Source organism: Notolepis coatsorum (assembly GCF_963971535.1).
Source record: "Notolepis coatsorum genome assembly, chromosome: 11".
NCBI classification, from domain to species: domain Eukaryota; kingdom Metazoa; phylum Chordata; class Actinopteri; order Aulopiformes; family Paralepididae; genus Notolepis; species Notolepis coatsorum.
In genome coordinates, this window is record NC_140175.1 from 23,720,346 (window position 1) to 23,747,618 (window position 27,273).

General features: G+C 46.2%; 1 protein-coding gene across 1 annotated transcript in view; it reads left to right on the top strand.

The window, feature by feature from the left end:
* Positions 1-3,896: 3,896 nt before the first annotated feature.
* The window catches only part of rictorb (RPTOR independent companion of MTOR, complex 2b), a gene marked incomplete at its 5' end in the record, with an annotated part of 50,221 nt that continues 26,844 nt past the window's right edge, over positions 3,897-27,273 (top strand). Inside the window, 12 exons of the mRNA XM_084323996.1 lie at positions 3,897-3,945; positions 4,088-4,135; positions 8,527-8,624; positions 9,270-9,334; positions 10,015-10,146; positions 10,549-10,612; positions 11,385-11,511; positions 23,685-23,854; positions 24,650-24,717; positions 24,817-24,884; positions 25,998-26,080; positions 27,094-27,181. Of these exons, the coding sequence (XP_084180122.1) occupies positions 3,897-3,945; positions 4,088-4,135; positions 8,527-8,624; positions 9,270-9,334; positions 10,015-10,146; positions 10,549-10,612; positions 11,385-11,511; positions 23,685-23,854; positions 24,650-24,717; positions 24,817-24,884; positions 25,998-26,080; positions 27,094-27,181 (1,060 nt within the window). The remainder of the gene's footprint in view (positions 3,946-4,087; positions 4,136-8,526; positions 8,625-9,269; positions 9,335-10,014; positions 10,147-10,548; positions 10,613-11,384; positions 11,512-23,684; positions 23,855-24,649; positions 24,718-24,816; positions 24,885-25,997; positions 26,081-27,093; positions 27,182-27,273) is intronic.

A 27,273-nucleotide genomic window follows, 5' to 3' on the forward strand; every position in this document is an offset into this window, starting at 1 on the left:
AGATTTACAAATACAGTACTGTTTTTGATACAAGAAGAGTCTACAAAAGAGAGTATATATACATTTGACGAAGAAACTGTACATTGGAGGAGGTTGGTAGGTAGAAGGTTGGTAGGAGGGGTGGGGGGGGGGGGGGGGGGGAATGAATGAATGAATGAATGAATGAATGAATGAATGAATGAATGAATGAATGAATGAAAACTTTATTTAACAGATTGCAGAATGGGTACAATACAGTACGGCTCAATACATACAATTGTTAAGGGGATGCAGACCTGAGAAAGACGTTTGTCTTGTTTCCATCAGGGTCCCCCATTTTCAATTCATATAGACATTTATGACATACACAACATACATGACATTTATGGCATAGGGACATATAGGTATTTAGTACTGATACATTTGTGACATAAGCGGTATTCAAATATACAGTACTGTAACTGAGGGGTACAATTCCCTGACTGTATTGATAAGTATGGTATCATTAAACCACTACCGCTTTATGTACTTTAATTACTGGCCATACAGTACACGATATATGAATATGATGAACACTTCCCACAATGAAATCGGTTCCAAACAAAGGTATAATTCAAGTATTTAATGGAGCAAAAGGTACATATGATACTTTACATTATTCTTTGAATGCACTTGTAAGGCAAAGGAGTATGCGTAGGCAAATCAATAACGAATGTATCATCAAGGACCAGTCGCACCCAGCACATCACCTCTTTCAGCTCCTTCCCTCAGGGAGGAGATACCGGTCAATACATGCTAAGAGTACACGATTTAAGAACAGCTTTTTCCCCCAAGCAGTTAGACTGTTAAACACTCATTGACTGTCCCCTCACGTGCACCATGCACTTACCACTGCACTTGATAATCTCTGATTACCAACCATTATGCACTTTATTATTTAAAATATTCTGTTATGTACAGTGTTATGTGTTATGTGTTCATGTATGTATTATGTACTACGGTCTGTGGGAGCTCCCCTGAAATTTCGTTGTATACTGTGCAATGACAATTAAAAGTCTATTCTATTCTATTCTCTGGTTACGCAGGAGGTAATTATACAACCTGAATCTTAGGGAATTATATCTATGGTACACTAGTAATATAGCGGGAGATACTGGAAGGGGTTCCCCCTGGTTGTAAGCCAGCAGGGTAGAAGATCTGTCGGTAGTAGAACGTCTGGTCAACGATGACTAGGGAGACTTCAGGTACAGAAGCCGGTGCAGTAGCCTCTTGATCCACAGACGAATACAGCTTGGTTCTCTTGTAGACTGTAGCTCCACAGTGAAGAAAGCTAGTCGGCCTCAGGCTCTCTGAGACGCCGACTCGACTTGACTCCTCGCGGGGTAAATCCAACACGTGCAGGCGTCGGCGATTATCCGCTCCATAAATCACAGGACCAAAGCAAATATATTCCAGCCGCAAAGGGCTATGTAGTCGTCGGGTAGATTAATCCAGTGTACATGTCCATACGGTTCTCGTCTAGGTCTCCTCGGGTGAAAGCGCCATGTGGTCAGCCCAGCCTGGATAAGAACCCCAGCTAATACGAGGAAGCGCCGGAGATGCTGGCCACTGCAGAACTTTAACCGCACGATACACTATACACAAATAGACTATTAATGCCTTAATAGAAATATGTCGCACTCGACGGTATAGCGCCAAACTCTGACAATTCAGTTACTAATTCGCACGCGGTCTCAATGCTCTATTCTGGGGCCAAACAGGCCATACTTCACCGCACGTTGTATCGTGGGTGAGGCTTCAACTTATCGGTAACATACTAAAAGGACGAAGGGTAAGGGGTAAGGGGCTTCTATATTCACCTGCGCCGTATTTATACGCACGGTGAACAAACTAGTTCCACTCTCATTTCTGTCGCGTATCCCTGGGCAAGGCCGGGCATGTCCAGACACATCTTGACGGTGACTTTGAACCTGGCTCCGGAGGCCGGTCCCTGGCGCCGGTGGACCGCTGTCCAATAGGAGAATGAACTATTATGGTCTGGGCTAAAGGGATATTCCGTGTATATGTACAAGGAATATACAGGGGATATCAAACGATATACAAATACTATGCAATATATATCAATAAATAAATATATATATTCGGTTTAATCTGATCCTTTGTAACAAGTACTGTTACCCCTAGATCCTGACAGAGTATATACATATGATGGGGACTGTACATTAGGAGGGGGTGGGTGGGTGGGAGGGAAATATACATACGGCGGGGAGGGAATATATACATGCGGTGGGGAGGAGACTGTCTATTAGGAGGTGGTGGGGGTTTTGGGCATTTACGGTGGCCAGTTTCGAATTGCAGCCTCCCGTAGGTGCTCTTTAAGAGCGGTTTTGAATGTGGGCAGGGATTCACATTCCTTTACAGCTTTGGGTAGGGCGTTCCACATTGTTGTGGCATAATTGCGAAACGTGTTTAGTCCCTTGTTTGAGCCGAATCTGGGTTTAACATGATTTGTTGAGCGTCCTCTGGTGTAGTGGTTGTGGTATTCACTGACCTTTGGGAAGTATTTTGACATGTACATGGGCACCCCGGTCGTATAGTGTATCTTGTAGACCAGGCCCATTGCAAGTTGCTGTACTCTGTCGTCTACTCTAAGCCATCCTAGGTTGTCAAAGTGGGCAGGGGTGAGGTGGGTTCTGGGGTTCAGGTCAAGTAGTCTGACCAGTTTGTTTTGTGATGTTTGTAATTTTGTTTTAAGCGCCTTTGAGGTGCTTTGGTACCATGAGGTGCACGCATAGTCATAGTACCCTTGAATGAGTGCTCCTGCCAGAGTCTTCAGGGTATTCTTGTTTACCAGAGAGGAGATCCGGTACAAGAAAAAAGTACCGTTGGTTGGTTGACTTTTTTTTATTACATTGGATGCCATTTTGTCACAGGAAAGATTTGCCTCTAGGATGGAACCCAGGTAGGTAATTTCGTCTTTCCTTGTGACAATATTGTCACCCACTGTAACTGAGAAGCCGTCGGTCTTGCTGAGTTTGTTATTTGAACCGAAGAGAATGGACTCTGTTTTGCCCATGTGTAATGATAGTTTGTTATCAGCAAGCCATATGCAGATTTTGCCTAGTTCCGTGCTGAGGGTTTTTTCAACCTGCAACTTGTTCTTGTCAGAGACCAGCAGGGCTGAGTCGTCCGCAAACAGGAACAAGTTGCAGTCACAGGCTGACGACATGTCATTTGCATAAATTAGGCAGAGTAGCGGTCCTAGTATGCTTCCTTGTGGAACACCACAGCTCACTGTGAGGGGGGGGGATAGAGTACTGTTTACCTCTACCATCTGTTCTCTCCCCTCCAGGTAGGATTGCATCCAGCTCACTGATAAGCTATCAAAACCAATTGCTTTTAGCTTGTCCATTAGAATGGAGAAACTGTACATTGGAGGAGGTTGGTAGGTAGAAGGTTGGTAGGAGGGGTGGGGGGGGGGGTTGGGTAGGTGGGGTGGGGGAAACTGTACATAGGAGGTGGTGGGGGGGGGGAACTGTACATTGGAGGAGGTTGGTAGGTAGAAGGTTGGTAGGGTACTAGGAGGGGTGGGGGGGGGGGGGAAACTGTACATTGTAGGTGGTGGAGTGGTGGGGGGTTGGGTAGGCGGGGTGGGGGTGGTAACTGTACATTGGATTATCGACTAAACATGTTCTACGCGTGTTTAAAGTTGATGTCGCTCCCTGGTGGTGCTTTTGAAATGTAGAGTTATTAGTGACACAGAGCAGGGGTATCATCATAAAGCAGACTACATGGTGTCTGGTCAGTTTGGTGATGAGAGGGGGCTTCTGTGGGAGGCTAGAGAAGGAGAAGGGGGGGGGGAGCAAGATTCTCGCGATAGTATCTGTTAGTTCAGTCAGTGCGGATCCTGTGGAAATATGGCGGTCAGCATCCGAGGCCGTCCGTCTCGAAGCGTTCGGATGCGAGGTGAGTCAGATTTCCATCCGTGGCGGAGAGATTAATAGATATGCATTTCATTGTTTCCCCCCCTAAATGCATTAGTTGTGTTATTGCGGCCATTGTATTCTCTTCTAGTTGACCTCATTTGTGTTGTTGTGTGCACTGACAGGTCGGAATGACAGCGGGGAGGAGAATGTACCGCTGGATCTTTCCAGAGGTATGTTGTGATCCGTGATTGATGACAGATCAGTCAGCATCCTCATCCTCATTACAGGCATCACCCCGTTCTCAATGTTTGGTTGCCCTTCTTCAGACAGATCACGTTACTGGCTGATGAATACACTTTATTGTTTTGTTGTCGTTCTTTGCAAATTGCCTGCGAGTGGGCGAAAATTGGGTTTCTCTTTGCTCAGCTAGCACTTAAGTTGCACTGTCCGTGCCACCCAGTGCGTAGCTAGCAATCTGCCAGGCAGAATGGTGTAGTAGTACTGTAGTAGTAGACAGTAGTACTAGTAGTAGTTGTTGTAGTAGTAGTAGTAGAAGAGTCATTTTGTTATGACGCTTGTTAACCGGGGCAAATATTAGATGGATGTAAATAATTACAAACTGAGCTGCAACAACAATAACAACCCTGCGATTAAGTCGACTTTATGTTTGTTTCAGTGAATGAATGAATGAATGAATTAACTTTATTTAACAGATTGCAGAATGGGTACAATTACAGTACGGCTCAATACACACAATTGTTAAGGGGCTGCAGACCAGAGAAAGATTGTCTTGTTTACATCAGGGTCCCCCATTTTCAATTCATAGTGGGTCATGTGCCCCCCCCTCCCCTCCCACAATGAAAACATAGAGTCCCCAGAGCAACATCAACCTGAAGGCATGGAATTCACGAGTTTTAATTTCATTCTGTCATCATCTGTTATGATGCTGCTTAGATATTATATGGTTTTCTAACAGGAAACCAGCAAGCAGCAAACCTCGATCACCTACAGCAAGCAGGTTGCTCAGCCACTCTTTAGAGAATGAAACTGTGCTGCAAATTTGGCTTGTGATGAACACCACTTTTTATAGTCTAACTCCTTCCTGCAATCTAGTGAGGTTATATAAGTTATCATCCTTCAGCTATTAAAAACTGTGGGATCGGATCACACTCTTCCGACAAGATTGGAAATGTCAAGGTTCTCTCAGCCAAGCACAGGAATAGATGTGTTACTGTCCTCATTACAGGAGCACAATGTCCCTCCCTGTGTAGCCCACCAGTCATCTGAGATCGGCTCAGGGCCACTATGCACTATTTCACTCAACAGTGAGTTATTTGACACAGGCCTAGAATAGCATAGACAAAGGGATGTTTTTAGACGACTGGGTCATTATGCTTGTACTTAAATTAAGTTTTAAGATGATAAGACTTCAGCGCTATAGCTGATGAAGCTGAAATGACATCTTGTCAAATGTGTTACGCATGTAAGTACTGAGTAGATTGCTTACAAAGCTTTTACAATGGTAAATAGTCGGAATAAACACAGTTACACTTTTTTCACAATGTTCTATGTCATTTGAATGCAAGAAACAGCACTGGCTGAAACAGCACTATAGATTTCACGCAGCAGAGTTTTGTGATTGCAAATGGACAATTTCACGAGCAGATCTGACACTTTTATTAATAAATGTGTGTGTGTGGGGGGGGGGGCAGCCCGGTTGTCAAGAAATGAAATAATAATAAATATATAAAATGTTTTTGTATTCAAGTCGTTGTTTTTTGCGGGGCTACTGGGAGCTTGGTGCGTCTGGCGAGAGCTTGTATGCCAAGTGCAGCCACCAGTTCAGTGTTGCTATGTGTTGTTAGTATGGTTGTGAAATTAGTAATTACTAGTATTACATTTTGCTCTAAGTGATATTAAAAAGGTCTTAAAAAGTCTTAAATTGAATTTTTTTTCCCGCCAGTACCACCAGTATTTAGACCTGCCCCCATACCAGATTGTGTTTCTTGTTCAAGTGAGTTGTACTGGCTGCTGGATACACTGGTGTGCGTGTTGTGCATGGTGTAGCTTACAAACCTTGGGAAGTGAATGGTATATTCAATTATTGTTTTTGGTGTTGGATGGGTCGTCGGACATGACATGAAAATAAAATGTCATTCATTCACTGCATAATAATTAGGCTTTGGCAACTCTCATGCTTGTCTATAACCTCAACACAGAAATAACAATTGTGTTTATTTTAAAACAACTCTTATATTACTACCTACTATGTTAATATGTTTTTACTACTATGCACTCAAGACTGTAGCACCTAAGTTTGACACTATTTGACGAACAATCGTACTTACCCTTAGCTGCCAGAGTTGTACCCTTCCTGCTTACTTGTTGTACAGAACTTGTAAGTTGGTTTAGATAAAATAATCAGCTAAATGACTAAATGTAAATGTAACTCAGGATAATAAAAGTTATCTAGCTGATCTTGTGTCAAACTGGGACTTAGCTAGTATTTTTGTGTAACAAAGTCCACACAACATGAACTAAAGCGGGTCAAAGACACACAAAAAAACTATAACTGTCCCTATTATTGGTCTGATCTGGCCGTTCAGATTCCTCATCGTTGGTCTTCATGATGAAGGTGAGTCTGAGTCAGCCCACGTTACCCCACTTCTTAGAGAGCTTCACTGGCTTCCCATTGCAGCACAAATCCACTTCAAGGTCCTTGACCTGGCATACCGTAAAGCAAGGGGAACGGCTCCCTCCTACCTCCGGTCAATGCTCTCTAACCCTCTCAAGACCCCTCCGCCAGGGGTGCGTTGCTCATGGGACGGGGTTGCACGCCATGCAACCGGCTCTGTGAGCAGAAGCACGCGCACGCACATGCACGGATATGCACGCGCGTGCACACAGGAATGCGCTGCACTCGACTGATGCGCCAACTCGCTAAGTACCCACATGGCTACTTTGCATAACAATAGCTCAGGTTGTCAAGTGTGTTCAAATACGTTCTCAGATACATTCACACAAAACTTGTGAATGAAATGTGTTACATTCCATTCGTAGAGGCAATAACGCATTGTCTTTAGTCTGTGCTTATGCGAGGGAACATTCGTGGCGTCATTAAAACACAGTGCAACCAGCTCTACATCTTCTGGCCGCCTCAGACCCACTCCTATTCGTCAAAGAGAAGTCGGCTATTCTCGGTCCTCACTCCACAGGACAGCTGAAACTCGCCCAATATTCTACCCCCCAAAAACGACTAACCATCGTACTGTCTTCTACTCTTATGCACTTTGCTACTATATATACAGTATTACTACCTAGTACCTACTATGCTAATAAGTCTATACTACTATGCACTCATGACTGTAGCACTCAAGTTCGACAAAATTGTACCCTTCCTGCTGACTTGTTGTACAGAACTTGTAAGTCGCTTTGGATAAAAGCGTCAGCTAAATTACTAAAAGATGTAAATGTAAATAGGTTGGTCTGAACAGACTGTATCAGTGTCGGGAGGAGTCGGGACTGTCAGTCAGCCCTGATGCTCTTGTAGTAAGAATACTGATGAGATCAAAACTTCATTATCCCCAAGGAGAAATTGTACTGTGAAACTGTCTGTTTCCCTCTGATCCAACTGTTTCCCTCTGATCCAACTGTTCCCTCTGATCCAACTGCAGACTAGTTTACAGACTAGTACATTATTTCAAATGTTGGCTATGTCATTTTAAAAGACTCTGGACAGACTCCTGTCCTGTCACTTCAGATCGACAGCTACACGGTCTGTGGCCAATGAGAATTTAGGCCAGCAGAGAACTGATTTAAACTGCCCATAGGTCAATAGAAAACTGATTTAAACTGCCCATAGGTCAATAGAAAACGGATTTAAACTGCCCATAGGCCAGCATAGAACTGATTTAAACTGCCCATAGGAAAGCAGAGAGGACTACACAACAAAACAACAAAAGGACTACAACTACGGAGAGAACTGAACCCAGACCAGGGCTTTCCCCAGTAATTGCAAACAAGATGGTGCTGAGTCACAAGTAGGGGGTGGTCCGTAAAAATACATTTGAAAGTTATTTAAAGTACAAGGTTGCACAATAGTTTAATGTTGAACATGAAAACACATGCACGTGTGAAACCCCCCCCCCCCCCCCCCCCACACACACACACAGTGGAACAGAAGACAGAGAAATCATGTATTAGACAATGTTTCTAAGCTGGCCCCTAGCAAACAGATAAAATATAATAAAATGAAAAAAAATATTTTTAATTATATTTAAAATAAATACAGTTTATAAAATTATTATTAATTATTATTTCTTAAAACACATGGTGACACTGGCGTGTTGTCATAGTGGTGCTCTGCCCCTATACGGTTGTTTAGGGAAAGCCCTGAGACTGAAGCTGACTCTAGGTGTGAATGGAACTGTGTGAATGTGAAGCAGGGCGTAGCTGAAAAAGAGCATCTGTGCTCAGCGAACCTACCCTGGTTAAATAAAAAAAAAAAAAAATTGTCGTGATCGTCCCAGTCTTCCAGTGTGTGACAGGCGAGGTCAAGCCTTGAGTCGACAGTAGCTCAGGCTAAAGGTGTTGTTGCGTTTCTTTTCTTTATTCATTTCAGATCCCTCAGAGAATCTTCGTGAAATCCTTCAGAATGTGACGAAGCAGCAAGGAGTCTCCAACATGCGTAAGCTGGGTCACCTGAACAACTTCATAAAGGTTGGTGAGAAACAAAACAATCCCTGTAGATGCCGGCTTAGATTAAAATTCATTGTCATTATACAACACAAGTACAGCACAACGAAAATAAGTTTGGCATCCAACCAGAGTGCAAATGTAACAGCAACGTGCAATATTAATATACAATGTACAGGTGATTTAACTGGGTATAAAATATATAAATTAGTACTACTGAGTGTACAGAATTGTAGTATTAATATGTAGTACAGTGATATAGGTATAAAGACACTATGAAAGTAGTCATACTGGACAGCAGTGTAACTAGTACGAGTAGGTAAGGGATATATACCGTATACAGATAGATATAGTATCTACAGATATGTAAAATAAAAGTATTATATGCAGATGTACAGACAGATGTGGATAGATATATATACGGTAGGAATACAGTATACGGTAGCATTATTGTACCTGCTATCATATAGAGTTATATGGGTTATATGCAGGTGTATAAGTAGGTATATAGAAGAATTATATGCAGGTATATTCAGACAGATGGATATATATATATATATGTGGTAAATATGAATGTATATACACAGTAAATAATTTACTGTGTATACGGTATGTTGTGTGTTTTGGCAAGCCCCTCCCCCCTCACATATGGATGTCTTTCACCTGCAGCTTCTTTCCAAAGTCGGCCACTCGGAGGAGAAGCTGGGGTTTACGTACGAGGAGATAATCATCTGGTGAGTTGTTTTGGACGTATCGCCCCTTGTTGTTGGGGAGGCACTGATCCATCTTCTTCAGTCCCGATACCTGGGCTTTGGGTGTCGGTCGATACCGAGTACCGATCCCATCCAGTCTCCCACCCACCCCTCCTACCCAACCCCCCCCACCCCACCCACCCAACCACCTCCAATGTGCAGCCCCCCCCCCCCCCCCCCCCCACCAAATGGACCATTTAAAAAAAAACATTCTACGTTCTTATGGAATGAATGAGATTAAAAAATAATAATAATACAAAAAAAATTATAATAATTCAAATACATTTTGAGTTAATTTTCATAAAGCGATAATTTGCTGTGTAATTAATTAATCTAATTAACGCGATAAACTGACTGCCCTAGTAATAACATTTCTCCATTAGAGAGAGTTAATATGTCAAAGATGCAGCAAATCAAGTCACTTTGCTTTGATTTCTGGCACGGTAGATGTGTTTCTTCTTGCTATCGGATTTAGCATCGCGGAAATTCTCTGATAGAGAATTCCATTTTAGCCAGGTACTGGATATTTGAGCCTATATCCGATACCAGTATCGGTGCATGCCTACTTGTTGTACCGAAGCCCACAGTATGATTCTTTGTTATTATCCTGATTTCCTATGGATTCTCAGGTCTTGATGAAGATGTTATTATTATGACCCCAGTCTTCGATTAGCGTTGCTGAATGAGGCCAAGGAGGTGCGCGCTGCAGGCCTGCGGGCGCTTCGGTACCTCGTCAGAGACAGCGCTATCCTGGAGAAGGTCCTCCGGCTTCGGGTTGACTATTTGATCGCCAGGTGAGTCTTAACTGTACAACGGATATCAGTGCAGGTGATCCTGTGGTCGAGAGGGATGAGAGGGGGAGAGAGGAGAGAGGGGGAGAGAGAGAGATGAAGAGGGAGGGAGGGAGGGAGAGAGAGATCCTGTGTGGACTAGAGCGTAATGTGTCAGGTCCTTGCATCATGAATGAACCTAGATGATTAACTGGCCACGATTACGTACCACATTATGCAATTGTAATGATTAAAATAAAGGTTAAAAGTAGTTATTGTTGTTGTTTTTTTGTTGTTGCTTTTTGACATTTTGATAATGGATCATCTCTCAGGAATTAAGAGTAATTTTGTTTTTGAATGGAAATCCACGATACTGCTAACATCTAGAAACGCCATTTAATAATGTCTTAATTGATTTAATCCTAGGTGCATAGATATCCAGCAGAGTAATGAGGTAGAGAGAACGCAGGCCCTCAGACTGGCACGAAAGGTGAGATCTTCACTTAATTAATGACTCAGCAATACTTCTTACCTCAACTCTAAAAGGTGTGTCATGAGGCACACGGCAACACTAAACACACCAGGTACATGAAGATAGACGTCACACAGTGCAAAGCGACACTAAACACACCAGGTACATGAAGATAGACGTCACACAGTGCAAAGCGACACTAAACACACCAGGTACATGAAGATAGACGTCACACAGTGCAAAGCGACACTAAACACACCAGGTACATGAAGATAGACGTCACACAGTGCAAAGCGACACTAAACACACCAGGTACATGAAGATAGACGTCACACAGTGCAAAGCATCCCACCCAATAATACTAGTAACAGAAATGTATGTTTATGTTTTATTAGCATCCCCATTAGCTGTCAAGAAAATAATACAACAGAATACAAATACATTGATATTCAACATTGAAGATACAATGAATGTTTGTATTCATTCACATTCCCCCCAAAAAATCATATCTGAAAGGGTAACTAAAATTGATTAAAAAAAAATTAAAATACAATACAATTGTTAATCACATCTTACTACATCATACTGCATCAGTCTCATTTACATCATTTCACTTTTTTATATCTTTTTAAAACTATATTTATTCTTCACTTGCTTAATAACAGAAGTGGTGGTTGTGTTACACCGTGGGCTATGCTGAGAGGACTGAACGGTGTCCTTCCAAAAGGCGTACCGTGCTGTCGTTAAGTTATCATCACTGAGCCGTCTCTCTCTCTGCTGCCCCCTACAGATGATCACTGTGAACGCGCTGCTTTTCCCTTCCTCTGTCACTAACTCCCTCATCGCCGTGGGCAACGACGGGCTGCAGGAGAGAGACCGCATGGTCCGGGCCTGTGTGGCCATCATCTGTGAACTAGGTGAGTGAAGAGAGACAATTAACGAGCACACACACACACTGGTGCAGATGCACAAGCACACACACACACATTTTAATACTTTATTTGGTTCCACAAATTATATTACATAAACAGGGAATCAAATGTATCGGGGCCAAGCAGCACTAAACACTTAAGGGTACACATAGCACCTCCTTCTCCACGTGGCTAAGCTGCCAATAATAGCTGAGACAGAGCAATATTTGGCAATTTGTTTGGCTTTTCTTTTAGACATTGCAGCAATTCTCAGACCGGTCATGGTGCATTTGTGTACATGGCCAAGACTTCCGAACACAAGTACACTATATCTACACCTATACCCAAGGTCAGCCATCACACTGAGCAGTGGTTGGTATTTGATATACTTGTCCCGGAAGGCCTGGTCCATGTACAGGTCAAAGGTACAGCCTACTTCTATGACCAGCACCTCTCCGTGGCTGGTGTCAACAAAAACAACGTCCGGTGTATTGGGTATGTTAGCAAAAACATCGTTGGTAAGGCCAAACCACTCTGGTTTCACTCTGGCATGTTTGTACATTGCTGCACTAGATGGTGATATGTTCCGTACCACATCAGACACAATGTCCACACACACACACACACACACACACACACACACACACACACACACACACACACACACACACACACACACACACACACACACACACACACACACACACACACACACACACACACACACACACACACACACACACACACACACACACACACAAGCACACACACACACACACACACACACACACACACACACACACACAAACAAGCACACACTGGTTCAAATGCACAAGCACACACACTCACACACTGGTGCACACGCACACACACACACACACACACACACACACACACACACACACACACACACACACACACACACACACACACTTACACTGGTGCACATGCACAAGCACACACACACTCACACTGGTGCATATGCACAAGCACGCACACACACACACACACACACACACACACACACACACTGGTGCACATGCACAAGCACACACACACACACACTGGTGCACAAGCACACGCATACACACACTCACACTGTTGCACATGCATGAACACACACACACACACACACTGTTGCACGAGCACACTCACACTGTTGCACATACACAAGCACAAACACATGTAAAAACACCCTCACGCACACGAGTGCCTTGTCCAGGGTACCTGTGGGGTATTAAAAAGTATTAAATAGTATTAAATTCATAATTCTCAATTTATGACCTTAAAGGGTATTAAAAGGTCTTAAATCTGCACAGGTATTACATCAAATGTATCTTGGGGGGGGGGGGGGGGGACTGTCAGGAGATGAAATAATATTAAATATATTAAATGTATTTGTATTCAAATCGTTGTTTTTTGCGGGGCTACCGGGAGCTTGGTGCGTCTGGTGAGAACTTGTATGGAATGAGCGAGAATTTAAATTGGTGCGCAAGTGCAGCCGCCGGTTCAGTGTCGCTATGTGTTTTTTGCTAGTATGGTCGTTGTGGAATAATGATCCCCTCCCCCCCTCAAACAATCTCCCAGTCATGTTCCAACCCCCCTCCCATTACCCTCCCCCATCCATTACCCTCCACATGGAGGTGGTGTCTGTATGTACATACACAAGGACACCAAATTCATCAACAGAAATGACCTGAATCATAAATCAATTGAAACTGTATGGGTGGAAATCCTATTCGAAAGGGCGAAATCCCTACTGGTTGGCACAGTCTACAGGCCGCCAGATCATAGTGAATTTTATGATACACTGGATGGGTGTTTAGCTGGAGTTGAGGATGTAGACAAAATTCTTATTGGAGACTGGAACACGGATATGCAACGAAAAGATGCACCCGTCTTCAAGTCATTCAGTAGGTTTTGTGATCTGCACGGCCTCAGCCAGCTAATCACCCAACCCACACGTGTATGTGAATCAACTCAGACTACCATTGACCTCATTCTGACCTCCGACAAGTCCAAGATCTCCAAGAAAGGGGTTATAGCATGCGGGTTAAGTGATCATTATATGATATTCTGTACCCGCAAAAAACTAAAACAAAAGGCTGGCTGCCACAAAACAGTCACATCTAGAGACCTCAAAACCTACTCTAGCGAGGCCTTTAACCTTGAACTGGAGAGCCTGGACTGGTCAGATGAACTCAATGGTACACTGGTTGAAGAAACATGGCTTGGTTTCAAAACCAAATTCTCAACAATACTAAACGACATGGCCCCCCTAAGAACCACCAGGGTAAAAAATCGCGCTGAGCCGTGGATGCACTCCGAAATACTGGCCGCTATGAAAACCAGAGACAAAAAATGCTCCGAGTTTCGTAAAAGTCAGTCAAAGCTTACTAAAAGCACGAGCAGTGAACTCCAAGCCCACGTGACTGTGAGGTTTTGCCCGCTGCTCACCACCTTTTCTCTGTTTCTTTAATTCCTACTGTTAGAAATTCCCTTCTCACTCACTCTCTCTAGCCCCCACCCTCTCGTTCTTTACTCTCGTTTACTCTCAGTGGCCACACCTGGACTATTATCAATTACCTCTCGCACCTGTGGTGGCAGGCTAATTAGTTCCCCTGTGGGCTTTAAATACCAGGGCTCTTCCCCTCGTTTCGGCGTGGGGTCGTGTTGTATTCATGCTGAGTCATATTCTCTAACATCTAGACTCTTTCGGGAGATCCTCTGGTCTACCAATGCTGCAAGATGGATCTCTCCAGCCTTGAGATGTTTGCTCCAGCCTTCGTCTGCTGTCGCCGTAGCCTGTGGAGGAGACTGTTCTGCGCTCCCTGTAACTTCCACGGGAGGCACCCCAGGGCTCCACTGCAGACCCCAGCGCAGCTGTTCGTCCTGACGCACATCGAGACCAACGCGCATCTCCCGGACCCTTGGGCTTGGCACGCTCTTCAGTCACCAGCGCGCAACGCGCATCTTCAAGGGCTTTGGCCACCTGTCGCCGTTTGCCTGGAGGGAGACATGGTACTGCGCTCTCTAATTCTCTACGGGAGGTATTCCAGTGTTCCACTCCAGACCAGCGCGCCAGATGCGCTCAAGCCTTCGCCACCTGCCGCCGTTTGCCTGGAGGGAGACACTGTACTGCGCTCTCTAATCCTCTACGGGAGGTATTCCAGTGTTCCACTTCAGACCTTCGAGCTTGGCACGCTCCTCCGTACCAGCGCACAGACGCGCACCTTCCAGACCTTCGAGCTTGGCACGCTCCTCCGTACCAGCGCACTGACGCGCATCTTCCAGACCTTCGAGCTTGGCACGCTCCTCCGTACCAGCGCACAGACGCGCATCTTCCAGACCTTCGAGCTTGGCACGCTCTCCAGACCTCAGCGCGCCGACGCGCATCTTCCAGACCTTCGTGCTTGGCACACTCCTCCTCGCAGACGCACCCCGAGGCGTCTCTCGGTTCCGACGCGCACACCAAGGTGTGGCGCGCACTCTGTTCCTCGGCTCCGACAGCGGCTACCCGGTGGACGACACCCTCGCCACCGCCACTGTTCCGACGCGCACACCAAGGTGTGGCGCGCACTCTGTTCCTCGGCTCCGACAGCGGCTACCCGGTGGACGACACCCTCGCCACCGCCACTGTTCCAGCTCTCTGTTCCGACGCGCACACCAAGGTGTGGCGCGCCACTCTGTTCCTCGGCTCCGACAGCGGCTACCCGGTGGACGACACCCTCGCCACCGCCACTGTTCCAGCTCTCTGTTCCGACGCGCACACCAAGGTGTGGCGCGCACTCTGTTCCTCGGCTCCGACAGCGGCTACCCGGTGGACGACACCCTCGCCACCGCCACTGTTCCAGCACTCTGTTCCTCGGCTCCGACAGTCGGCTACCCGGTGGACGACATCCTCGCCACCGCCACTGTTCCAGCACTCTGTCCCTCGGCTCGGACAGCCAGCCACCCGGTGGCGATGCCCTCGCCCCGCTGCTGTCCCTTACCATTACGCATACGCCTGGGTGAGTTTTGATTGTGATGTCACTCACTCAGCGTAGTGCCCTTGCCCCCGTTCCCGCTGCTGTCCCTTACCATTACGCATACGCCTGGGTGAGTTTTGATTGTGATGTCACTCACTCAGCGTAATGCCTCTTGCCCCCGTTCCCGCTGCTGTCCCTGTACCTTTACGCATACGCCTGGGTGAGTTTTGATTGTGATGTCACTCACTCAGCGTAATGCCCCTTGCCCTCGTCCCGCTGCTGTTCCTGCACCATTACGCATACGCCTGGGTGAGTTTTGATTGTGATGTCACTCTTCCAGCGTATTGCCTCCTTTAGTTCTCACTTAGTTATTAGTTTGGACATTTCATCTCCCACTCTGTTTAGTTCTCTCGTGGATATTATTTTGGACATTTCATCTCCCACTGTGTGTTTGTTCACACGAAGATAGTATTTACTTTGTTACTTTGTTATTTGGACTGTTCTGCATCTGCCCTGTTTGTTCCCTTTGAATATTAACCCTCTCCTCTGTTCTGCAGAGCGGCCCAGATGTTTTCCCACCAGTCCCCAGTTCCTCCCTGTCCCCAGCCCGCCTCCGCGGTTCTCTGTCCCCAGTTCCTCCCTGTTCCCCAGCCCGCCTCCGCGGGCCTCAGTCCCCTCTGTCCCAGTTTCTCCCCTTCTAGTTCCACCTCAGTCCCTAGTCCTCTATCCCTAGCTCTCCTAGTCCCTAGTTCCCTCTCCCTAGTTCTCCTTGTCCCTGGTTTACCTAGTCTCTAGTTCCTCTGTCCCAAGGCGTTCCCTTAACCTTCCCTTAGGCGTTCCCTTACTTTCCCATAGTGTTCCCCTTTCCTGCCCGCCTCTTAAAGGCACTTTACCTTCCCCTCTTGTGTTATTCCAGTGTTTTGTGTTTTCTCCCTTAAAGGGACAGTGCCCTTTTTCCCTGTTCTAAATAAATATCTGTTTCTTGGCAAACCATCATACCTGTCTTGTGTTGTGCGATTGGGGTCGGTTACAAACCATAACAGTACGACCCCACCAAATCGACGACCCCAGCCAGCACAGACGGTGTATGTTGAGTTTGCCTTTTTTTTTTCTTGTTCCCTCTAGCTCCCCTGTTAGCCCTGTTAGCTCCCCTGTTAGCTTGTTAGTCTCCCCTCTAGCTCCCCTGTTAGCCCTGTTAGCTTCCCTGTTTGCCCAGTTTAGCTTCCCTGTTAGTCCTGTTTAGCTCCCTTGTTGGCCTGTTACTCCCCTGTTTAGCTTGTTAGTCTCCCCGGTTAGCTCCCCTGTTTGCTTCCCGTTTTGCCCTGTTTGACCCCCCCGTAGCTAGCCATGCCCTGGCAGCTAACCCAGTCCCTCAGCAGAACCCCTGTCTGCTAGCTTAGCCCCGGCTGCTAGCACAGCCTCTATGTTTATGCAGCCCTTGCTGCTGGCATAGGCCCTGTAGCTAGCCATGCCCTGGCGGCTAACCCAGTCCCTCAGCAGAGCCCCGGTCTGCTAGCTTGGCCCCGGCTGTTAGCACAGCCTCTATGTTAATGCAGCCTTGCAGCTGGCATAGGCCCTGTAGCTAGCCAGGCCCAAGCAGCTAACCCGGTCCCTCTGCATGGCCTCCACTTTTTTGTGTAGTTTATCCCACTGCTAGGACTGCCCTTTCAGCTAGCAAGGTCAGTTTTTCTCACACAGCTAGGACTGTCCTTCCAGCTAGCTTGTGCTCTCATGCTGGTCCAGCCCTGTCTGCCAGCCTAGCTCCGGCAGCTAGCGCAGCCTCTATGTTGATGTAGCAGTACAGCTAGCATAGGCCCTGTAGCTATCAGTGCCCTGGCAGCTACCCTTTCCCTCTGCTAGCCTGGCTCCGGCAGCTTGCGCAGCCTCTATGTTGATGTAGCAGTACAGCTAGCATAGGCCCTGTAGCTATCAGTGCCCTGGCAGCTAACCTTCCCTCTGCTAGCCCTTTCCCGGTGCTTCCATGGTTACCCCTTAGCTACCCTGCTTGCCCCTCAGTTCCTCTAGACCAGTTGCTCTAGACCAGTTCTCTAGACCCAGTTCCTCTAGACCAGTTTCTCTAGACCAGTTCTCTTGCCCAGTTCGCTAGACTAGTTCTCTAGACCCAGTTCCTCTAGACCAGTTGCCCCTCTGCTACCCTAGTTACCCCTCGGCGACCCTGTTCCTTTTGCTAGCCCCACTCTTGTGGTGGCTTCCCCTGCTGGCTTGGCCAGTACCTCTTGTTTTGCCCCCTGCCACTCTGTCTGTATTTGTTTTGGGTCGCCGGGTGGCTCCCGTTGAGGGGGGGGTACTGTGAGGTTTTGCCCGCTGCTCACCACCTTTTCTCTGTTTCTTTAATTCCTACTGTTAGAAATTCCCTTCTCACTCACTCTCTCTAGCCCCCACCCTCTCATTCTTTACTCTCGTTTACTCTCAGTGGCCACACCTGGACTATTATCAATTACCTCTCGCACCTGTGGTGGCAGGCTAATTAGTTCCCCTGTGGGCTTTAAATACCAGGGCTCTTCCCCTCGTTTCGGCGTGGGGTCGTGTTGTATTCATGCTGAGTCATATTCTCTAACATCTAGACTCTTTCGGGAGATCCTCTGGTCTACCAATGCTGCAAGATGGATCTCTCCAGCCTTGAGATGTTTGCTCCAGCCTTCGTCTGCTGTCGCCGTAGCCTGTGGAGGAGACTGTTCTGCGCTCCCTGTAACTTCCACGGGAGGCACCCCAGGGCTCCACTGCAGACCCCAGCGCAGCTGTTCGTCCTGACGCACATCGAGACCAACGCGCATCTCCCGGACCCTTGGGCTTGGCACGCTCTTCAGTCACCAGCGCGCAACGCGCATCTTCAAGGGCTTTGGCCACCTGTCGCCGTTTGCCTGGAGGGAGACATGGTACTGCGCTCTCTAATTCTCTACGGGAGGTATTCCAGTGTTCCACTCCAGACCAGCGCGCCAGATGCGCTCAAGCCTTCGCCACCTGCCGCCGTTTGCCTGGAGGGAGACACTGTACTGCGCTCTCTAATCCTCTACGGGAGGTATTCCAGTGTTCCACTTCAGACCTTCGAGCTTGGCACGCTCCTCCGTACCAGCGCACAGACGCGCACCTTCCAGACCTTCGAGCTTGGCACGCTCCTCCGTACCAGCGCACTGACGCGCATCTTCCAGACCTTCGAGCTTGGCACGCTCCTCCGTACCAGCGCACAGACGCGCATCTTCCAGACCTTCGAGCTTGGCACGCTCTCCAGACCTCAGCGCGCCGACGCGCATCTTCCAGACCTTCGTGCTTGGCACACTCCTCCTCGCAGACGCACCCCGAGGCGTCTCTCGGTTCCGACGCGCACACCAAGGTGTGGCGCGCACTCTGTTCCTCGGCTCCGACAGCGGCTACCCGGTGGACGACACCCTCGCCACCGCCACTGTTCCGACGCGCACACCAAGGTGTGGCGCGCACTCTGTTCCTCGGCTCCGACAGCGGCTACCCGGTGGACGACACCCTCGCCACCGCCACTGTTCCAGCTCTCTGTTCCGACGCGCACACCAAGGTGTGGCGCGCCACTCTGTTCCTCGGCTCCGACAGCGGCTACCCGGTGGACGACACCCTCGCCACCGCCACTGTTCCAGCTCTCTGTTCCGACGCGCACACCAAGGTGTGGCGCGCACTCTGTTCCTCGGCTCCGACAGCGGCTACCCGGTGGACGACACCCTCGCCACCGCCACTGTTCCAGCACTCTGTTCCTCGGCTCCGACAGTCGGCTACCCGGTGGACGACATCCTCGCCACCGCCACTGTTCCAGCACTCTGTCCCTCGGCTCGGACAGCCAGCCACCCGGTGGCGATGCCCTCGCCCCGCTGCTGTCCCTTACCATTACGCATACGCCTGGGTGAGTTTTGATTGTGATGTCACTCACTCAGCGTAGTGCCCTTGCCCCCGTTCCCGCTGCTGTCCCTTACCATTACGCATACGCCTGGGTGAGTTTTGATTGTGATGTCACTCACTCAGCGTAATGCCTCTTGCCCCCGTTCCCGCTGCTGTCCCTGTACCTTTACGCATACGCCTGGGTGAGTTTTGATTGTGATGTCACTCACTCAGCGTAATGCCCCTTGCCCTCGTCCCGCTGCTGTTCCTGCACCATTACGCATACGCCTGGGTGAGTTTTGATTGTGATGTCACTCTCCCAGCGTATTGCCTCCTTTAGTTCTCACTTAGTTATTAGTTTGGACATTTCATCTCCCACTCTGTTTAGTTCTCTCGTGGATATTATTTTGGACATTTCATCTCCCACTGTGTGTTTGTTCACACGAAGATAGTATTTACTTTGTTACTTTGTTATTTGGACTGTTCTGCATCTGCCCTGTTTGTTCCCTTTGAATATTAACCCTCTCCTCTGTTCTGCAGAGCGGCCCAGATGTTTTCCCACCAGTCCCCAGTTCCTCCCTGTCCCCAGCCCGCCTCCGCGGTTCTCTGTCCCCAGTTCCTCCCTGTTCCCCAGCCCGCCTCCGCGGGCCTCAGTCCCCTCTGTCCCAGTTTCTCCCCTTCTAGTTCCACCTCAGTCCCTAGTCCTCTATCCCTAGCTCTCCTAGTCCCTAGTTCCCTCTCCCTAGTTCTCCTTGTCCCTGGTTTACCTAGTCTCTAGTTCCTCTGTCCCAAGGCGTTCCCTTAACCTTCCCTTAGGCGTTCCCTTACTTTCCCATAGTGTTCCCCTTTCCTGCCCGCCTCTTAAAGGCACTTTACCTTCCCCTCTTGTGTTATTCCAGTGTTTTGTGTTTTCTCCCTTAAAGGGACAGTGCCCTTTTTCCCTGTTCTAAATAAATATCTGTTTCTTGGCAAACCATCATACCTGTCTTGTGTTGTGCGATTGGGGTCGGTTACAAACCATAACAGTGACTGAACTCAAACTAGAAAGAAACAGACTAAGAAACGACGTAAACTCCATGATCAAAACTGCAAAAAAGAATTTCATCAATGACAAAACTGAGGAAAACAAAAACAAACCACGTGAACTTTGGAAATTACTCAATAATCAACTAGGATGCAGTAAAAAACTTAAAACCAGATTCTCAAACATAAACATAAAAACGGACAACACGCTCATCACAGACAAGCTGGATGTAGCCAATTACTTAAACATTTTCTTCACAAACATAGCCACAACACTGGTAAACAAACTACCCTCCCACTCAGGGCTTTATGGGGTAGAACACATAGTAGCTTACTACAAAAACCTAGGGGTCCGCAAGGACGACTTCAAGCTGGAAATGGTAACAACAGATGAGGTACTCAATAAACTGAGCGCCCTCCAACCTAACAAGGCCACTGGCCATGACAACATCCCCTCCAAATTCCTCAGAGACTCAGCAGCCGCCATCACCCCAATCATCACACACATAATAAACCTCTCCATAAAACAGGGACACGTCCCCAAGGACTTCAAAATTGCGAGGGTGACCCCTCTGCACAAAAAGGGCAGCAAATTAGACCCAGGCAACTACCGCCCTGTTTCTATTCTCACCTCCATCTCGAAAGTCATGGAAAAAATAGTCTACGAACAGGTCGAAAAGTACCTAGCGGAAAAAGAATTCCAATCTGGCTTCAGAACATCCCACTCCACTGACACATGCCTTCTCTATTTGAATGACCACATCAAACAAGAGGTGGACGCAGGCAAATACTGCGGCATGGTCATGCTGGACCTACAAAAGGCCTTTGACACGGTCAATCACTCCATTCTGATTGACAAGCTAAAAGCAATTGGTTTTGATAGTCTATCAGTGAGCTGGATGCAATCCTACCTTGAGGGGAGGGAACAGATGGTGGAGGTAAACGGTACCCTATCCCCCCCTCTCACAGTGAGCTGTGGTGTTCCACAAGGAAGCATACTAGGACCGCTACTGTTCCTAATTTATGCAAATGACATGTCGTCAGCTTGTGACTGCAACTTGTTCCTGTTTGCGGACGACTCAGCCCTGCTGGTCTCTGACAAGAACAAGTTACAGGTTGAAAAAACCCTCAGCTCGGAACTAGGCAGAATCTGCATATGGCTCGCTGATAACAAACTATCATTACACATGGGCAAAACAGAGTCCATTCTCTTCGGTTCAAATAACAAACTCAGCAAGACCGACGGCTTCTCAGTTACAGTGGGTGACAATATTGTCACAAGGAAAGATGAAATTACCTACCTGGGTTCCATCCTAGAGGCTAATCTCTCCTGTGACAAAATGGCATCCAATGTAATAAAAAAAGTCAACCAACGAACTCGATTCTTGTACCGGATCTCCTCTCTGGTAAACAAGAATACCCTGAAGACTCTGGCAGGAGCACTCATTCAGGGGTACTACGACTATGCTTGCACCTCATGGTACCAAAGCACCTCAAAGGCGCTAAAAACAAAATTACAAACATCTCAAAACAAACTGGTCAGACTACTGCTTGACCTTACTCCTAGAACCCACCTCACCCCTGCCCACTTTGACAACCTAGGATGGCTTAGAGTAGATGACAGAGTACAGCAACTTGCAATGGGCCTGGTCTACAAGATACACTACACGACCAAGGTACCCATGTACATGGCAAAATACTTCCCAAAGGTCAGTGAATACCACGATCACAACACCAGAGGGAGCTCCACAAATCATGTTAAACCCAGATTCGGCTCAAATAAGGGACTAAACGCGTTTCGCAATTATGCCACATCAATGTGGAACGCCCTACCCAAAGCTGTAAAGGAATGTGGATCACTACCCACTTTCAAAACCTCTCTCAAGAGACACCTACGGGAGACTGCAATTCAACACTGGCCCCTGTAAATATCCTAACCCAACCCCCTCCAATGTACAGTCATTTACCTAGTATGGTTTTGTCAATAGTCCAATGTACAATTTTGTTTGTTTGTACAGAGTCTCCCCCCCCTCAATGTACAGTTTTGCTTGTTTATACAGTGTGCCCCCCCCCCCCCAACCACCTCCAATGTAAATTACCCAGTATGGTTGTCAATATCCCAGTGTACCCAACCCCCCCCACCCAACCTCCTCCAATGTACAGTTTCTACGTCAAATGTATATACTCCCTTTTCTTGACTCCTTCTGTATCACAAACAGTACTGTATTTGCAACTCTGGTATGTCATAAATGTATAGATGTAGCAGTACTGACTATCTGTATGTCATGTATGTCATATATGTCCTGATGAATTGAAAATGGGGGACCCTGGTGTAAACAAGACGAAAGTCTTTCTCTGGTCTGCATCCCCTTAACAATTGTGTGTATTGAGCTGTACTGTATTGTACCCATTCTGCAATCTGTTAATAAAGTTTTCAATCAATCAATTCAAAACTCCCCCATCCGTTCACCTTTTGTCTCTCACCTTCAACCCTCTCCAGCCTCTCCCAACCCATGTTTTCCCCCTCCTCCCCCTCCTAACTCACCCCCCCCCCCCCCTCCTTAACTCCTCCAATCCAATCGCCCCTCTCACCTGGGCGTAGCCCATCTTCTCTGACTATATTATAGATCAGCGTTTCCCTTGTCTCATGAAGCCCGTTATGAAACCCCACGGCCAGGGGTTTTCGCCGGGTCTCTCAAGCCAATTCTCCTGGGTTGTAAGCTAAATAAACTTGTGTTTAACTACGTCTACATTTGTCTGAGTACATCCTTACTCGTGGTAAATTCTACATTGTGAAATTAGCCGTGCTGTGCTCTGGAACGCGGTGAGCATCTCCATTGTCTTTAGAACCGGGCCTTTCACCACCAGGCCAGACCGACCAAAGCCGACTGTATCGTCTGGTGTGAATGTTGACAATTTTTTTTTTAGTTGACAAAAAACACAATGGAGACACAAACCCAACCATACCGTACCATGCTAGACCACGACTATAGCCCCAGCCAGGCAGAACATAGCTAATGGAGACACAAACCCAACCATACCGTACCATGCTAGACCACGACTATAGGCCCAGCCAGGCTGAACATAGCTAATGGAGACACAAACCCAACCATACCGTACCATGCTAGACCACGACTATATGAACATAGCTAATGGAGACGAGGCATACGACTCCACACGCACACACACACACACACACACACACACACACACACACACACACACACACACACACACACACACACGCACACACACACTTCAGCCCGTATCTGTTTGCCGATGTCAATAGTGTATCTGTGGTCACTGTGAGGTCTCTTTCTTCCGCAGCCTTGAAAAACCCTGTTGTGGTGGCGCAGAGGGGCGGGCTCAGCACCGTCCTGAAGAGCGTGATGGACTGTCAGCTGAGCCGCATCAACGAGGCACTCATCACCACCATCCTCCACCTCCTCAACCACCCACACACACGGCAGTACGTCCGCCCGGACGTGGAGCTGGAGGTACGGTGTGAACGCCCTGCTCCACTCCAGGGGCCGTGTGGCCAGATCCAGCCTCCACAACGTTATTTAGGATTCTCCCAAGAGGTTCCAGAATGATGACATATTGTATTTGTTGTCGTTTTCTTCTGGTACGATTTATTTAGATTTGAGGAAGGATTTTAGAAATTAGAAATAAATAATAATAATAATAATAATAATAATAATAATAATAATAATAATAATAATAATAATAATAATAATAATAATAATAATAATAATAATAATAATAATAATAATAATAATAATAATAATAATAATAATAATAATAATAATAATAATAATAATAATAAAATAATAATAATAATAATAATAATAATAATAATAATAATAATAATAATAATAATAATAATAATAATAATAATAATAATAATAATAATAATACACTTTATTTGTATAGCACCTTTCATACAAGAATTGTAGCCCAAAGTGCTTCACAGCAGTAATATAGACATAAAATAGACATGGGCATACAATTGGCAAAGAAATGGCATGAATATAGACGGGCATAAAATGAGCAGAGAATTGACTAAATAAAAGCAATGCATAAATTGCAGACATAAAATTAGTGTAGAATAGAAAATAATGCATGCATTCATACGTTATCACAATTGACCTGCGCTACGTGTCCTCTCAATCGATCGATGATATATCCTTTAGCTATATGCTCTATGTTGCTTTGACACCACGGAAAATTGGACCCCAGTCAATGCAGGATGGGATTTGTAAATTAAATTAAATTAAAATGTCCTTCTGCAGCAAATCCTGGCCCCGTACACTGACTTCCACTACAGACACAACGCAGACACGGCAGAGGGGCAGTTGAAGTGAGTTGTTTTTATTTTTTTTAATTATTGTGCACTTTTTAAACTGGACAGGGTTTGTATTTTGTTATTCATTCAATGATGTTTCTATGTTGACATTAGGGAGGACAGGGAGGCTAGATTCCTGGCCAGTAAGATGTCTATTGTTGCTTCATTTCGCTCCTGGTCCGGTAAGTTGTTTATTTTTGTTTGCTTGGTCAAATGAAATGTTCACCATACATGTTATTTATAGTCCTCTGATGTCTGTGGTTATGTTTTATTTTTGAGAGATCAGCTTAGAGCAGTGTGCGTCACTTAGCAAGTTGAAACCTAGAACGCCAGAAGAAGTCAAGCCTGCATTCTTAAAGGAACACGCCAACATTTTGGGAAATTAGCCTAGCTTAGCACAATGAATGGAAGCAGCATTGTCTAAGACCTCTCCCGAAGGCTAAACGGTCATGTCCGCTTCCATTCATTGTGCTAAGCTAGGCTAACGGGCAGCCAGATAGCTTTCTACTGAACGCACAGAGAGGAAACTGGTATCTATCTTCTTGTCTCTCTCAAAATGTTGCCGTGTTCTTTTAAGATCGGAAACCTTCAAATGTCAACAAATCAGTGGGAGCATGTGATAGGATACTGTAGGTTAACATGGGCAATTTATGCAAGCTGGTGGGTGTGGATCTTTTTGAACCACTGAAATTAACCGAATAATGGTAAAAACTACATTCAAAAACCTACCTAACTTATATTAATATGAATTACGGATGTTGAGATGTTGCACTTTGATATTTGATATTATACAGTATATTATCATATTTTCTAAGTCTGGCTAATTGACTCCCATTCATATATATATACTTATAAGCTAACTTGTAAGTATATAGGGAAATTGTATGACTTTTTCTGCAGCCCACATAATATGTGCAAGCAAGCTGGGACGCTGTTGCGGTCAGTTCCATCCTTGGTCCCATGTAGTGGAATCCTTCTGCAAGGGACTGTGGGATCCATAGCAACCATTGAAAATGCCTTCTTCTATTAATTACTTTGATCGGCTAGAGTCCGGAGGTTGGGACTCAGCCACAGTGTTTATTAGGGGGGGGGGGTCCAACTGGACATGGGATTCCTGGTGTTATTGAACCACACGTCCCTAGTTTACCCTTGTACTTCCTGTCCATGTGTCAATGCTTCATTAACATGTCTCTGTTCATGATAATGTTGAATATGAATGAATAGAATATGTGCCACACGGTGTGTATAATACATGAGGACATGCTGACCTCTCTCTCCACCTCATCATCTTCCAGGCATCATTAACCTCTGCAAGGCAGGCAACTCTGGGATCCAGTCCCTCATCGGCTTGCTCTGTATACCAAATATGGAAGTGAGGGTAGGTATACTATAATGTTAAAGCCAGATCTATCTGCAGTGTATAAGTAGTACACACTCTGTCTATACTCCTTGCATTTCCTATTACCTTAAAGCTCAAATTCAGACTACCTAAGATTAGTGGAGAATTGTGCTTGTTTGTGGAGCCCAGTTACATGTACCGATCTGAATATGATTATGTTGCCACCTGGGTATATTGGTGATTTGGCAGCGTTGCAAATCCTGGACGAGCCCCCAAAATGAAAGTGAATCCTCGGCAGGTGCATAAATTGCACTGATTAGCAAGGTCTCTTATAATAGAGGTGGTGTGCCCCCTAGTGTTCAAACAAATACAACACCATAAATAATAGAAATTCCAACAAGTCGGTTTCTGCTTCTACAGTGATGATGGAATTCAATGCGACTTCACCACTTGGCTCTGGTTTCTTTTCCCAAACCAAGCACAACTTCCTCCTTTCTCCCTCACCTCCTACACAACCGGGCCCTCCTGTGGCCAAACACAGTGGGCTAGATCCACAAAGAATGGATTGCACGGTGCCAATTTGCACCCTTACTTACAATTCATTATGCATTGAAAATGGGGGACCCTGATGTAAACAAGACGAACGTTTTTCTCTGGTCTGCATCCCCCTTAACAATTGTGTGTATTGAGCCGTACTGTATTGTACCCATTCTGCAATCTGTTAATAAAATGTTCATTCAATCAATCACCTGCGCAGGTGATTGATTGAATGAAAATGGTAATGAATTGTAAGTAAGGGTGCAATTAGCACCGTGCAATCCATTCTTTGTGGATCTAGCCCAGTATCTGCTAATAAATTCTTTATCATAAGCTTATAATAAAATAAAAAGCACCCCGCTGACTTTCTTATTTCTTTATATAGGTGTTTCAATTACAGTAGTTCTAAATCCCCCTCTTATCGATTAAATCTTTCTTTCTGAATTCGATTATGATAATTGGCTGCAGCTCATCTATGACTAATAATATAATGTGGTCTCTGTCTGCCTCCATAGAGAGGATTGTTGGAGGTGATGTACGACATATTCCGGCTTGCCATACCTGTTGCGACTGCAGACTTTAGTGAAGCACTTATTAGTGTAGGTAGGTACAGTGACATCACTTTCTTTGTTCTTCATCTGCTGCTGCCCTGATGGGGGGGGGGGGGGACTATAAAAGAAGAAAGGGTCATCATG